At 35.0% G+C, this 14,228-nt stretch overlaps 1 protein-coding gene across 1 annotated transcript in view; it reads left to right on the top strand.

Annotated features, from left to right (window-relative positions):
• Window positions 1-1,020: 1,020 nt before the first annotated feature.
• LOC100009776 (calcium-activated chloride channel regulator 1-like) overlaps window positions 1,021-14,228 on the top strand; it is a 61,486-nt gene continuing 48,278 nt past the window's right edge. The window contains exon 1 of the mRNA XM_056815394.1: window positions 1,021-1,233. Coding sequence (XP_056671372.1) covers window positions 1,075-1,233 — 159 coding nt within the window. The 5' untranslated portion in view covers window positions 1,021-1,074. The remainder of the gene's footprint in view (window positions 1,234-14,228) is intronic.

Below are 14,228 nucleotides of genomic sequence, written 5' to 3' on the forward strand. Positions count from 1 at the left end.
GGATTGTGGTTAGGATCCAGTGAGATAATAACAATATTCAGAAAAAGGCACAGCAGATGTAAAGTCTATTTCATGGCAGGTTCTTGAACTTTTTTGTTTCTTGGGTTCCTTTGGCAATCTGGTAAAAACAAAACAAAAAAAACAAAACAACACCGATGGATTTCTCAGAATCCTGGTTTTAAATACTTGAAGGAAATTCACACTTTTGGGTGTAGGATAGGGAGGATAAAGATGTCATTTATTTTTCCGTTGGATTTTTTTGACTCCCTGAAATCTATCCGTGGACCCCAGATTAAGAACTTTTGTCCTATTTAGATGTGTTATTTTTGTTATTGTGATCAGTTTTCTTTCCCATGTTATAAAGTCACTGAACAGTATATTATCATAACATTCATAGTATAATTTAATTTCCCAAATTCCCAACATTAAAAGTCATTAATATTCTAATGAAAATACACATTATTCTTTACCAAACCTGGAAAATAATATATTTACAATAAGTTCTGAACACTTTAAAAAGTAGTCATAATTTTAAATTGATCATTATCCTTATTATTAACAATAATCTCCACCATTATGATTTCTTAGCCATGCAGTGGATGACCCCGAGCTCTTAAAGTCCATTGCCAGTATGTTCATCCTTCATTTTGAAAAGGACCCAGGAGAGTATATTGTGAATTGGATTTACAAAGTTGTTGTCCTCATTCCCCTTCTAGAGACACTGAAGTGTAGTGGCAAGACAGAGGGTTTTTGTCATCCACCTCTTCCTCCTACATATATATATATATATATAATAATATATATATATATATATTTATGATTAGTATTTGCTTTGGACAGTGTTCCTTGGTGGTGCATAAACAAGCCAACCCCACCCCCCCCTTTTTAAGTGTGATTGAGGTGAGTCTTTCTGGCAGGAGAAAAACAAAACAATAGAGTTGTATTTCATTGGAAGTGAGGTCAGAATTCAGTATGTTGGTGCTAACTTTGAAGAGCATATATAGAGGGACAAAAGGAAGTAAATTTCCTAGAGAGGCTTTTTAGGCCAAGGAAGAACAGAACGCAGCACCAGTCATGGTGTCATTTAAGATGCTTGTTTTAATCCTGACTCTATTTCTGCTTCAGGGAGCAGGTGCATCCCTCATTAAGCTCAATGGCAATGGCTATGAAGACGTGGTCATTGCAATTGACCCAAATGTACCAGAGGATGAAAAACTTATTCAGCAAATACAGGTAAGAGAGGTTTTAAATGTTTGCTTTTCAGTTTTATTTGTATTTTGGAATGTGTGAGAGAGAGAGAGTTTGTGTGTGTGTATGTGTGTGTGTGTGTGTGTGTGTGTGTGTAATGGGGGTGTCTTGTATCACTATTTTTTATTTGCAAGTGATCCTAAGATTTCATAGGCTTAAAAATTCCACCTGAATTGACAGCATGATGTGGCAAGCAGGAAAACTAATACAATCCTTTAAAAATATGTTTATTGAAGCTTTTTTGTATTTACATTCATTTTAAAGGGGAAAGAAGGAGATATTTTCTCAGAAATATCTAAGTCCTATTCATGGCAAATTCTGGCACAGAAGACAAAGACAGAGCCAGCTAATACATTTGGAAGAGTTTGGTGAGCTGTCTTGCCATCACTACCAGAAAGAATTGCCAATCCCTTCGTATTCCCATTCCTAGTTTGGGGATCTCGTAACCCACAGAATGGGTGGTTCTTTGGTCCCTGTTAGAAGTCACCGTTATCATAGTTGCACTGGACAAGGCAAAGGGAATTCTGCTTTTACCTGGCAGATGCCTGGGGAATTCTATATTCTTCTCCACCCATGACAGAAACTGAAATGACTCCTCATGCTTGTTTTGTAGTTACTCATCTGTGTTCACTTTTCCCACAGTAGACAGAGTTCTTTCAGGACAGAAACTGTTTGCTTTGTGTCTTTGACTCCCCTGTGCCTAAGACAGTGCTTGGCACAGAACAGATGCTTCAGAAATGCCTGTCCCCTAATGTAGGCATTTGAGGTGACATTTAATACTGGTAGTAATGGGTATCCTTGCTTCACTACTGATCTCATCAGGAAACCTGTTAATATGTTCTCATTGCAGATTATACTTGCTGATGGCTATAGATAGATACTACTTATCATTTTAAGAAATCATCTATTCATTGCTATGCTTCCTAGTGTTTTGATAGGAATAATTGTTGTATTTTGTTGAAGGCTTTATCTGATTCTGTTAAAATAATCATATGACTTCTGTTAGTTTGGTTAATGATGGAGTCAATCATACTAAAAATTTCTGAATGTTAAACCAACTCTGCATGCCTGGTATCAATCCCATTCAGTCATAGTGAATGATTCTTATGATATATTGCTATAGTCTTCTTGCTAGTGTTTTCTTTATAATTTTTGCATCTATTTTTGTTAAGCAAATTAGACTATCATTTTCTTTCTCTGTTTTTGATATTCCTTGCTTAAGGTATCAGCACCATATTTGTGTTATAAAAAGAATTTGGCAGGACTTCTTTATCTTTTTTCCAAAATGGTTTATATTATATTAGGCTTAATTGTTCTTTAAATACTTGATAAAATTCATTTGTGAATCCATCATGCTCTGGGGTTTTTTTCCTAGGGAGTTCATTGATGGCTTGTTCAATTTCCTTTTCTGAGATGGGATCATTTAAGTATTCTCTTTTCTCATTTATTAATATGAATAATTTATGTTTTTGTAATTTCATTTAGATTGCCACACATATTGGCATATAATTAAGCAAAATTACTACTAGTAATGGTTTTAACTTCCTCTTCATTTATGATGAATTCACTCTTTTCATTTTTAATACTGGTAATTTGATTTTTTCTTTCCTTCTTAAATTCAAATTAACCAATGCTTTATCCACTTTGTTTTATATAAAACCAACTCATAGTCTTATTTATTAGTTCAATGGATCTTTTACTTTTATTAATTTCCCATTTGATTTTTATGATTTCCAATTCAGCCTTCTATTGGGGATTTATTAGTTAGTTTTCTATATATTTTAGTTGCACATCCAATTCATTGATCTGCTTTTTCTCTATTTTAATGATGTAAGCATTTAGAGATAGAAATTTTCCCCTAAGTATTGCTTTCACTATATCCCATGAATTTTTATGTTATTTTCCTTAATGAAATCACTGATCATTTTAAAAATTTTTTCTTTGACCCACCTCTTTTTAAGAATGAGACTATGCAGTTTCCAATTAATTTTCTATTTGTTTTCCCCTGTATCTTATTTATTGTAATTTTTATTGTGCTATGATCTGAAAAGGATGCATTCATTATTTCTGCTTTTCAGCATTTGGTTGTTTAGTTTTTAATTCCTGATACATGTCACATGTTGTGTAGGGGGCATGTACTGCTGAAAAGAAGATATATTCCTTTCTTTTCTCATTCAACTTTCTCCAGAGATCTGTTAGTTCTAGCTTTTCTAAAATTTCATTCACTTACTTGACTTCTTTCTTGTTTATTTTCTGATTCAATTTATGTAGATCTTAGAGGGAGAAGTTGAGGTCCACCACTTGAATAGTTTTCACGTTTATTTCCTCTTACAATTTAACCTTATTAAATCCCTTAAATTTTCTCTTTACTATTTATTTATGCTTCTCTTAAATCTTGTATTTGAACATCAGATTTTCTGTTTAAGTCTGGTCTTTTCATCAGAAATGTTTAGAAATCTTCTATTTTATCAAATGACCATTTTTTCTCCTTTAAGAATATACTCAGTTTTGCGGGGTAGGTAATTCTTGATTGTAAACCTACATCCTTTGCCTTCTGGAATATCATATTCTAAGCCTTCTAAACCTTTAATATGGAAACTGCTAAATCCTATATAATCCATTATATTTTAATTGGAGCTCTTAGATTTAGCTATAATATTGCTAGGAGATGTCATTTGGGGATTTATTTTGGAACTGATTAGTGGATTCTTTCTATTTCTATCTTACCCTCTTGGTTGAGAATTTGATTGCTGAACAATTTGCTTTGAAAGGAAAAGCAGGGAAAGGGTTATAACACTGTTTGACTTTAGGTAAGAGTCAAGGTTATTCATCAGTCATGCAGTGACAACTGTACTTCACAAAACCTTCCTTGTCTTTTCTCTTGAGTGGTGGATACAGTTCAATGATCTATCAGACAACTACACCTGAATTCAAAACTCAAAAAATAATATTAGTTGCAATCTCAAAAGCTTTTACCTTAAACAGCAAATCTCACAATTGCAGCTTAGAGCTGAAAAATTTGCAAGATTTACATACACAATGAAAAGATTTGATTTCAAAAGTCACGATAACCAATTTTTCTTTCCAATAATTTTCTGGACTCCTTTTGAGTTTCAATACTCACTGACAATTCTTAAACTATTTGGCAATTCTTCCCAATTTATACAAAAGAAGGGTTAAGGAATTTGTTGGGAATTAAATTTCCACTAACATTATCTTGATTAATGATGGCTGGCATAACAGGAGCTAGTTAGGGACTTGGAAGAGAACCAACATTATCCTAATACATAACATAATATTTTTTATATATTGTCAGAGCCAACTTACCTTAAACTTTTAGTTTACAATATCAATCATATATCATTGCAAGTAAACATGTAAACAAAAAATGCAAGTAAACAAATTCTAACAAATTGCTTCTACACATAGTTGAAACTTAAACACATATTTTTAGTTTTTGTAGAATCGTGCTTGCACAAAGTATGTGTCTTGGTAACACTCAATATATAACAAATTTGTCAAAAATCCAATACTTGTGACATGTTAATTGGAGATTAATCAGAGTCCCAGTGGTGTATAGTCATTGTTGAAATAGTTTTTGAATGTGCTTTGTTTGTTTAAAAATTTATACAATTTGCATTTGGTATAAAGACACATTCTAGATTTCCCCCCCATAATTTTTTATAATCTTACATTTCTGATATTTCCATTTAGATGTTTAATTCGTTTCTTCAATTGCTATTGATATATTTATATATACATATATATATATATATCATTTTTCAAATATATTTTTATTTTTAACTTTGGTTGCAGTATTATTTTCATACCAGATTAAAAGTTAATGGCGTTGCTAATTAATACCTTAGGTTTAAAATTTATGTTTAATGTGAGGAAGTGGTTAATAAATTTATAGGAAGCTGTAAGTCTTTTGCAATATTATCTAAAAGTGTCCTGATTTTAATTTATTTTTGGCTTTGCATCCTACTAGGTGTATATTGCTTGGGAAATGAGGAAAAATATACTATGCTTATAAACTTTACATGTTTTAACCTTGATATTAAATTATTCTCAATGGATATTGATTTAAAACTTTAGAACTTTCAAATGATACTTCAGAATATTTTTACATAATTGATTAAATTTCATGAATAATATTCTGATCTAATATTTGTTGCACATACTTTGCATAGGTTAGCTATTAAATACACTTAATCAAATCTCAAATTCAGTTTTGCCAAGCATTTTTAATTGAAAAAATATTTAATTAATTAATTTAGAATATTTTTCCATGTTTACATGATTCATGTTCTTTCCCTCCTCTCCTCTCTTCCCACCCTCATAGAAAATAAGCAATTCCACTGGGTTTTACATGTCATTGATCAAGACCTATTTCCATATTATTAATATGTGCTTAGAGTCTACATCCCCAATCATATCCCCATAGACCCATATGATCAAGCAGTTGTTTTTCTTCTGTGTTACTACTTCCACAGTTCTTTCTCTGAATGGGGATAGCATCTTTCTCATAAGTCCCTCAGAATTGTCCTGGATTATTGCAATGCTGCTAGTAGAGAAGTCCATTATATTCGATTATGCCATGGTGTATCAGTCTCCATGTATAAAGTTCTCCTGTTTCTGCTCCTTTCACTCTGCATAAATTCCTAGAAGTTGTCCCAGTTCACATGCAATTTCTCCAGTTCATTATTCCTTTCAGCACAATAGCATTCTATCACCAACATATACCACAGTTTGTTCAGCCATTCTTCAATTGAAGGGCATCCCCTCATTTCCCAGTTATTGTTTTTTTGCCACCACAAAGAGCATTGCTATAAGTATTTCTGTACAGTTATCTCTTTGGGGTAGAAACCCACCAGTGCTATGGCTGGATCAAAAGGCAGACAATCTTTTAGCACCCTTTGTGCATAGTTCCAAATTATCATGCAAAATGGTTGGATCAATTCACAACTCTACCAGCAATTCATTAATGTGTTTATTATTTCCTTTGCTGTCATGTTAGCCAATCTGCTAGGTTGTTTTGATTTGTTTTGATTTGCATTTCTCTAATTATAAGAGATTAGAACACTTTTTGATGGGCTTATTGATAGTTTTGATTTCTTTATCTGAAAATTGCCAATTCATGTCCCTTGCCCATTTGTCAATTGGGGAATGGCTCACTTTTTTATACAATTGATTTAGCTCCTTATAAATCTGAGTAATTAGACCTTTGTCAGAGGTTTTGATTATAAAGATTTTTCCCCTTATTTTTACTTCCCTTCTAATTTTGGTTGCATTGGTTTGTACGAACACTTTTTTAACTTAATGTAATAAAAATTATTTATTTTACATTTTTAATATTTTCTAACTCTTGTTTGTTTTTAAAATCTTTCCTTTCCCAAAGATCTGACAGGTATACTATTCTATGTTTACCTATTTTACTCAGAGACTCCTTTTAATATTCAAATCATTCACCCATTCTGAATTTATCTTGGTGTAGGGTGTGAGATGTTGATCTTAACCTAATCTTTCCCATATTTTCCCAGCATTTTTTGTCAAATACTGGACTTTTGTCCCCAAAGCTTGGCTCTTTAGGTTTATCATACACTGTCTTGCTGAGGTTATTTACCCTAAGTCTATTCCACTGATCTTCCCTCCTGTCTCTCAACCAGTACCAAATTGTTTTGATGACCACTGCTTTATAGTACAGGTTAAGATCTGGGACTGATAAGCCTCCCTCCTTCACATTTTTTTTCATTATTTCCCTTGATATTCTTGATCTTTTGTTCTTCCAAATGAACTTTGATATACTTTTTTCTAATTAGGTAAAAAAAGTTTCTTGGTAGTTTGATAGGTATGGCACTAAATAAGTAAATTAATTTGGGTAGGATTGCCATTTTTATTATGTTATCTTGTCCTACTCATGAGCAATCAATGTTTTTTCCAGTTGTTCAGATCTAGTTTTAATTGTGTGGAAAGTGTTTTGTAGTTGTGTTTATATAATTTCTGTGGTTGTCGTAGTAGATAGCTTCCTAAGTATTTTATATTGTCTACGCTGATTTTGAATGGAATTTGTCTTTCTAATTCTTGCTGCTGAAATGGATTGGGAATACATAGAAATGCTGATGATTTAAATGGGTTTATTTTGTATCCTGTAACTTTGTTAAAGTTATTGCTTATTTCCACTAGTTTTTTAGTTGATTCTCCAGGATTCTTTAAGTGGACCATCATATCATCTGCAAAGAGCGATAACTTGGTCTCCTCATTGCCTTTTTTAATACCTTCAATTTCTTTTTTATCTCTAATTGCTACTGCTAATGTTTTTAATACAATGTTAAATAATAGAGGTGATAATGTACGTCCTTGTTTCACTCCTGATCTTATTGGGAATGCTTCTGATTTACCCCCACTGCAGATGATGCTTGCTGATGGTTTTAGACATCTACTGTTTATTCTTTTTTAGGAAAGGCCCTTTTGCCAATCATTTTTGATAAGTCTAATCATTCAAATTTGTAATCATTATACATTGCAAGTCCTAATAAATAGTTTTTCACTATAAGTTTTGTACATTCTTAAATTTAGCTAAATTTTATTTTAATTGGTAACCAATTATCACAATGAAATAAATTATACTATACCCACAATACATATTTAAATCATTAGCAAATGTTCAAGTTATATATCAATCTTTATTATCTAATCGAATTAAAAATCAAATCAAATTGTGAGCCAATTGTGGGATCAAATCTCCTCCCCCCCCCTTTTTTTTTGTTCTGATCTTTTCTCTTTCCTTTCCTTTCCTCAGGGGCCCACTTTTTAAAAAAAAAAAACCTTACTTTCCTTCTTAGAGTCAATACTGTGTATTGGCTCCAAGTCAAAAGATTGGTAAGGGCTAGGCAATGGGGGTTAAGTGACTTTGCCAGGGTCACACAACTGGGGAAGTATCTAAGGCCAGATTTGAACCTAGGACCTCCCATCTCTAGGTCTGGCTCTCAATTCACTGAGCCACCCAGCTGCCCCCTCTCAAGAGCCCATTCGAGAAAAGAGAGAAGAAAAAATACAGAACATATGTTTTGTTCTCTGTTGATATTTTGTAATTGTTCAATGAATTATCCCTTTCTTGTCTTTATCATTTCTACCCCCTTGTGGTCATCAAGGAGGGCAGGGAAGAGATGTCTAACAATTTTGTATATTTGTCCTTTATGTGTAACCAATTAAATTATCTAAAAGTTTAGGAGACTCAAAAATCCATAAAATTCACCAAAAAATGTTGCTCTTAAATTTCCTACACAGCCTCTGTCTGTCTCCTCCATTTCTTCTGTATCAAACTGAAGACAGCAGAGAGAAGGTCACCTCTTTTATCTGAGGATTGTTTTTCCCAAGATGTAACCCTCCCATTGTGCATGGACAGAAACCACACTGACAATACAGATATATTCTGTATACTTCATACACTCTCTGGCAACGTGGAATATAGAACATAGACTTATCACAAACAGATGACATACAGAAAACAGAAATTTACAAGACAAGCATAGCTCTGGTTCAGGGTATTTTATCACATCAGTCCAAATGTTGTTGAATTAGTTCTTGCAAAGTCTTGAGTTTCTGGAAGTCATTTTTAATCTGTGAAGTAATTAAAGCTGCCTCCATGCATTAGAGTATGTGTTATATATATATATGCACATATATATATAATGGCTGTCAACATAGAAGTTAAGGGGTTCATAGGGCAATAAAGTGCAAAGTTACATGACTACTGCTACCATTTAGCTCACTGGGTGAAAGAATAATTTGTACTTTGGGGATAAGTCTGACCCTGTGAAAATACTGCTATTTTTCTTTTTTCTTTTTTTAACATTATTTTATTTGGTCATTTCCAAACATTATTCATTGTAAACACAATTAATTTTCTTTTCTTCCCTCCTCCCCCCCCCACCTCTCCCATAGCCAGCATGCGATTCCACTGGGTATCACATGTGTTCTTGATTTGAACCCATTTCCATGTTGTTGGTATTTGCATTAGAGTGTTCATTCAGAGTCTCTCCTCAGTCATATCCCCTCCACCCCTGGAGTTAAGCAATTGCTTTTCCTTGGTGTTTTTACTCCCATAATTTATCCTCTGCTTGTGGATAGTGTTTTTTCTCCTAGATCCCTGCAGATTGTTCAGGGACATTGCATTGACACTAATGGAGAAGTCCATTGACTTCAATTGTACCACAGTGTATCAGTCTCTGTGTACAATGTTTTCCTTGCTATTTTTCTATTAGAGGATCCATCTGTGAATGCTACATATTAATGGTGTGCAGATAGAAAATTTGCTGAGCTACATTCCCAGCATCCTTTTAAATTGTGTCCTTATTTTACATAAGGATGCTTGGGAGATAAAATTGGCTGAGACCCACATCACGGGGCTCTTTTTTTGGGCCTTGTGCTTTTGGTAAAGTGCTGCAGGTGTGAGTTTCTGGCTCTCTTTGCTCTGCTCACTTGACTAAAAGAAACCTTTTCCTTTTTTCTTTTCTTGTGACTTATTATTTTAAAAAATCCTGTATTTTTAAATACTAGGAATATTTATTCATTTTTACTCCTACAATGGCTTATTAACTTTGCTACTAATTGGTAAAATGGAGTAATGGACTTATGAGGGATAGATAGCAGTGCGGCCGCCTTGTATTGGTAACATTAGAAGCCCTATTCAGATGGATATTGGCTGCCTAAAAATGATTTGCACTTTTTCTGGGCCTTTTTACATTTGTTAGTTATTCAAAAAGGGGTTAATTTTTTTTATAAGGAGGTAGAAACAACATTGTTCAATCACCTCTTTTCATGCTCCAACAGATTATTGCTATTGAACCTGAGAGCTTTTTCCAAGTTTGCTTCATGCAGGTTTCTTTTAAGAAAATGAGGATTTTTTGAGGCAGGAGCAACAGAGAGGGAAAGGTTTCAGGTGACCTGCAGTAGGACTGAGGGGTGGTCTCTACTAGACTTTCTAACATCTTTGGAAAGTAAAGACTTCTAAAAATATTTCTTTGGTTATTACTAAATGAAACCTTTCCACAGAATTATTGGGAGAACTGGTTTTTCTGGTTGAGAAAAAATGTGGAGTCGCTAACCACACTGTTTGGGGGGGGGAGGTCAGTGGGGAAAGAAAGGGTTTTGTCCTTGTAAATTGGCCATTTCTGAATGAGGAAAAAAACTAGGTCTCCTTGCTGGAGTGTAGTATTTGGATCTCTCAGAGAAGCCTGGTGAATTAACTCACTTACCTCAATAGTTTAACTCCTGACTATTGACCCCCTGAAATTTTTCCCTTTGCCTCAGAAAAAGGGGGGAGTCCAACTCACCTGGTATACCTTTCCTGTTCTATGAATGATGCCACTATTACTATTTCCACATAATTCATCTACTTGGTAGTCGTATATTGTGTGTATCAGCACATTGTCTTCTCCTTTAGTTTCACATGCTAAGGTAGCCTTCCTCCTGGCCAAGGAAAACTCCTCTAAATCACAAATTATCTCATTTCCTCGAGTCTCTTCCAGCAGACTTCTTTCACTACCACCCCCAGGCTGGCACCTGTCTTCCATCTCTCCCTGTGCACTGGCTGCTTTTCTCCTGACTTTACACAAGACCCCCCCCCATACACACACACACACACACACACACACACACACACACACACACACACACACCCTGTCCTCAAAAAACTCTCACATGATCCATCCATCCCCAGGAATTATCATTATCCTAAATGTTTTCTCCCTTGTGTGGCTCAGTCTCTTGGGAAATGATCTACAATAGCTCCCTCCACCATCTTGCCTCATACCTCCTACTACTAGCTGTCCCCACCATAAACCTGCTGGACCTGCTATCAGGAAGACCTGAGTTCAAATCAAGTCTCAGATACTTGCTAGCTGTGTGATCCTGGACAAAGCCCTTAACCCTGCTTGGCCCAGTTTCCTTTAGCCATAAAATGAGAATGATAATAGCACCTACCTCCTAGAATTCTTTTCAGCATCAAATGAGATTTTATATATATATAGTACTTCACACAGTTTCTGGCATGTAGAAAGTGCTGTATAAATGTTAGCCAATATTAGCTATTATCGTCGATGTGTCAGTTCAAAAATCTCTCCCTTCTCTCCCCTCTATCCTTTATCACCTATTGCTTCACCCTGGCTATCTTCTAATGCCAAAGCACACAGTAATGCAGTAGTTAACTTTATCTTTTATCTTAGGTGAACCAGGTTTAAAACAGAAAGAAAATACAACTCTTATGAAACAAATATTAAAGAGTCAGGCTCTGTGCTCATTCGGGAGAGTATAAATGTATATGATTCATCTAAGTAATAATCCGTTTTGTTCACAATAAAAGAAGTATCCCTAGTCAGGCTATATCTATTAATTCTGTGTGGCTTCCATAGAACTAGACTGCAGTCTCGGTCTTAGCCTCTCCGCATTTTGCTTTCTGCCATGTCATGGCAGTAGCAGCCCCTGCAGTAATAGTAGTGGCAACAGGCATCCTGGAGCCCTCTCTCAATTTTTCCCCACATCAAAAGGAGAGCAGCAGAACATTTGGGACATCTTCCTGTTATGCCCCATCTCCTCACCCCTTGACCACCCATCCTTTTTGAACTATACTTCTCTGATGATTCACATTCTTCACTCTTATTCTTCTTGGAAGTTCTTTATTTGTGTTACCTGAGGTCTGAGGTGCTTCTTACAATGAAGGATTATGCTCTGGACTCATATAGCTAACATATATCCTGGGAAAAGCCTGAACTCAAAGAGGGAGCATTAAACTTCTTTCCATGTCTAGGTTAATTTTACACACACACACACACACACACACACATATAAATTATACATATATAAAATTTTATATATTATATATAAAATATGTAAACAAATATTTCACATATAGATATTTATTTGTATAATATGGAATATTCTTATATATAATTTTATATATAGGGAAGACATACAGTTATATGGAATGTGTACATATATATGGAAAATCTCTAAAGAAAGCTTTGGTATAGGTTCTTGTCTAAGTTTTCCTAAAAGGGAAGGCCAGGTATGAGGTTCATTTTTGCACTACAGAAGAAATGCTTAAAACATGACTTACTTATAAGCACATATGAATGACTTGGAATGTAAAACAATACATAATCCATGCAATAATCTCCTGTCAAAGTAAAGGCATTTGGGGAGACCCTTGGACATGAGCCCCAAATTTCCTGCCTAGGCAGGCAGTGCTCCTTTGTCTTATATGGTTCAGACTGGTATTGTTAAAAGATATTGTCTCTTCCAAAAAATGCTAGTTAGGCAACATCTCCAGCTGAGTGACCAGAACTGACTTTGGTACACCCCATCTCTCCTGTTCACATTACACCCACCCCCAGAAGGAGAAGTGTTCATTTCTGTATAAACTGAGCTCAAGGAAAGTAACATAAAACAGAAGAGGCATTCAGGGGCATTAGGTCTAGTTTCAGATGTACCGATGTAAATACATATTTTGGAGCCATGGATTGTCATCGCCATGACTGGGGAAGACATCCTCAAGCTACCTCTCAGAAGTACAAGGAAGAGGTGACGGAGTCTCAAAGTGATGTACTTTAAAAGGGAAGGAAGAGCCTTTCTTCTCAGGATTTCCATAGTTACTGAGTAGGAAGCCATCCTTGGCTCGGTTACCAATGTGCAGTTCATGGAAATTAAGGGAACAATTTGGAGCTACTGAGTTGCACATGTCCTTTAGTAAGAAACTAGGGAAGATGTCTCTGTATTGGTCCCCACACATATCTATATTGTTACCCTCATCATAATGGCAGCTCCTTGAGAATAATGACTTTCTTTTGCATTTCTCTGAATTCCCAGCGTTTATTGCCATGGTCTTATTAAGTTCTTGGTGGAATTACTCTGCTTTTCATTGTCTGACATTGGTATGGGCCTATAAGTCACAAGAAGTTTCATGGTGGCCCTTTTATAAATATTTATGATAAGCATGACAATATAAGGACCAAATGTCCCATGAAACTATTTCTTGTTGTCTTCAGGCATATGGTAAAACCAATTCTGCTGACTCCTTTCTATATCTCTCCAAAGAATTATCTGTGAGGATTCCTAACATTTCACTGGAAATTTTTCAGAGAAAACAAAATAAGAATAAGATAGCTTTCCCTTCACTCTATTGGCAATTTATTTATGTATTTATTTAAACACTTACCTTCCATCTTAGAAACAATACTATATATTGGTTCTAAGGCAGAAGAGTGGTAAGGGCTAGGCAATACGGGTTACGTGACTTGTCTAGGAATATACAAAGCGTCTGAGATCACATTTGAACCCAGGACCTCCCATAAGTAAATCTCTGTCTTTCAATCAAAAGAGCAAGTAACCCTACTTGCCCCCTCAAATGACAATTATTATCATCCCATGCACCCCAAGCATAGATTGTATCTGTTCTTAATCCATCTCTTTTTTTCAAAATGTAGAAAAAACCCAAAACAAGAAAAAACAACAACATCTTTTTTTGTTGTCCTTCAGTTTCTGCTCTAGACTTAGGTCATTCCGAGCTTTACAATGCTCAATATTGCTCACAGATCATCACCCCAAGCTTTCGTATTCATGTTCTATTATATGTGTTTGCTGATAGTGAAGTTCTCTAAATGCTACCATTCACAAATTAGATTGTACATCAAACCCCAGAATACTACAAAGACTCCTCAGCAAAAGCCACAATGAGATGAGCAAGATTTGGCCTAACCAACAAGAGAGATAAACAAAGTAGATGAAAAACTCCCACTCCCCCAACATGCTGATGGATTGGCAATCCATTACATCACCAGCATATGTATTTAGATAGCTGCTGCAGAACAACAGTGATTCTGCCCGGAACTGTGTAGGAGCAGAGACCAGGCCGAAGTTCATTTGGAAAACTGTTCAGTGTTTTTAATGGTCATCAACTGTTTGCTATAGAAAAAGTCATT

The sequence above is a fragment of the Monodelphis domestica genome, chromosome 2 (assembly GCF_027887165.1).
Source record: "Monodelphis domestica isolate mMonDom1 chromosome 2, mMonDom1.pri, whole genome shotgun sequence".
NCBI classification, from domain to species: domain Eukaryota; kingdom Metazoa; phylum Chordata; class Mammalia; order Didelphimorphia; family Didelphidae; genus Monodelphis; species Monodelphis domestica.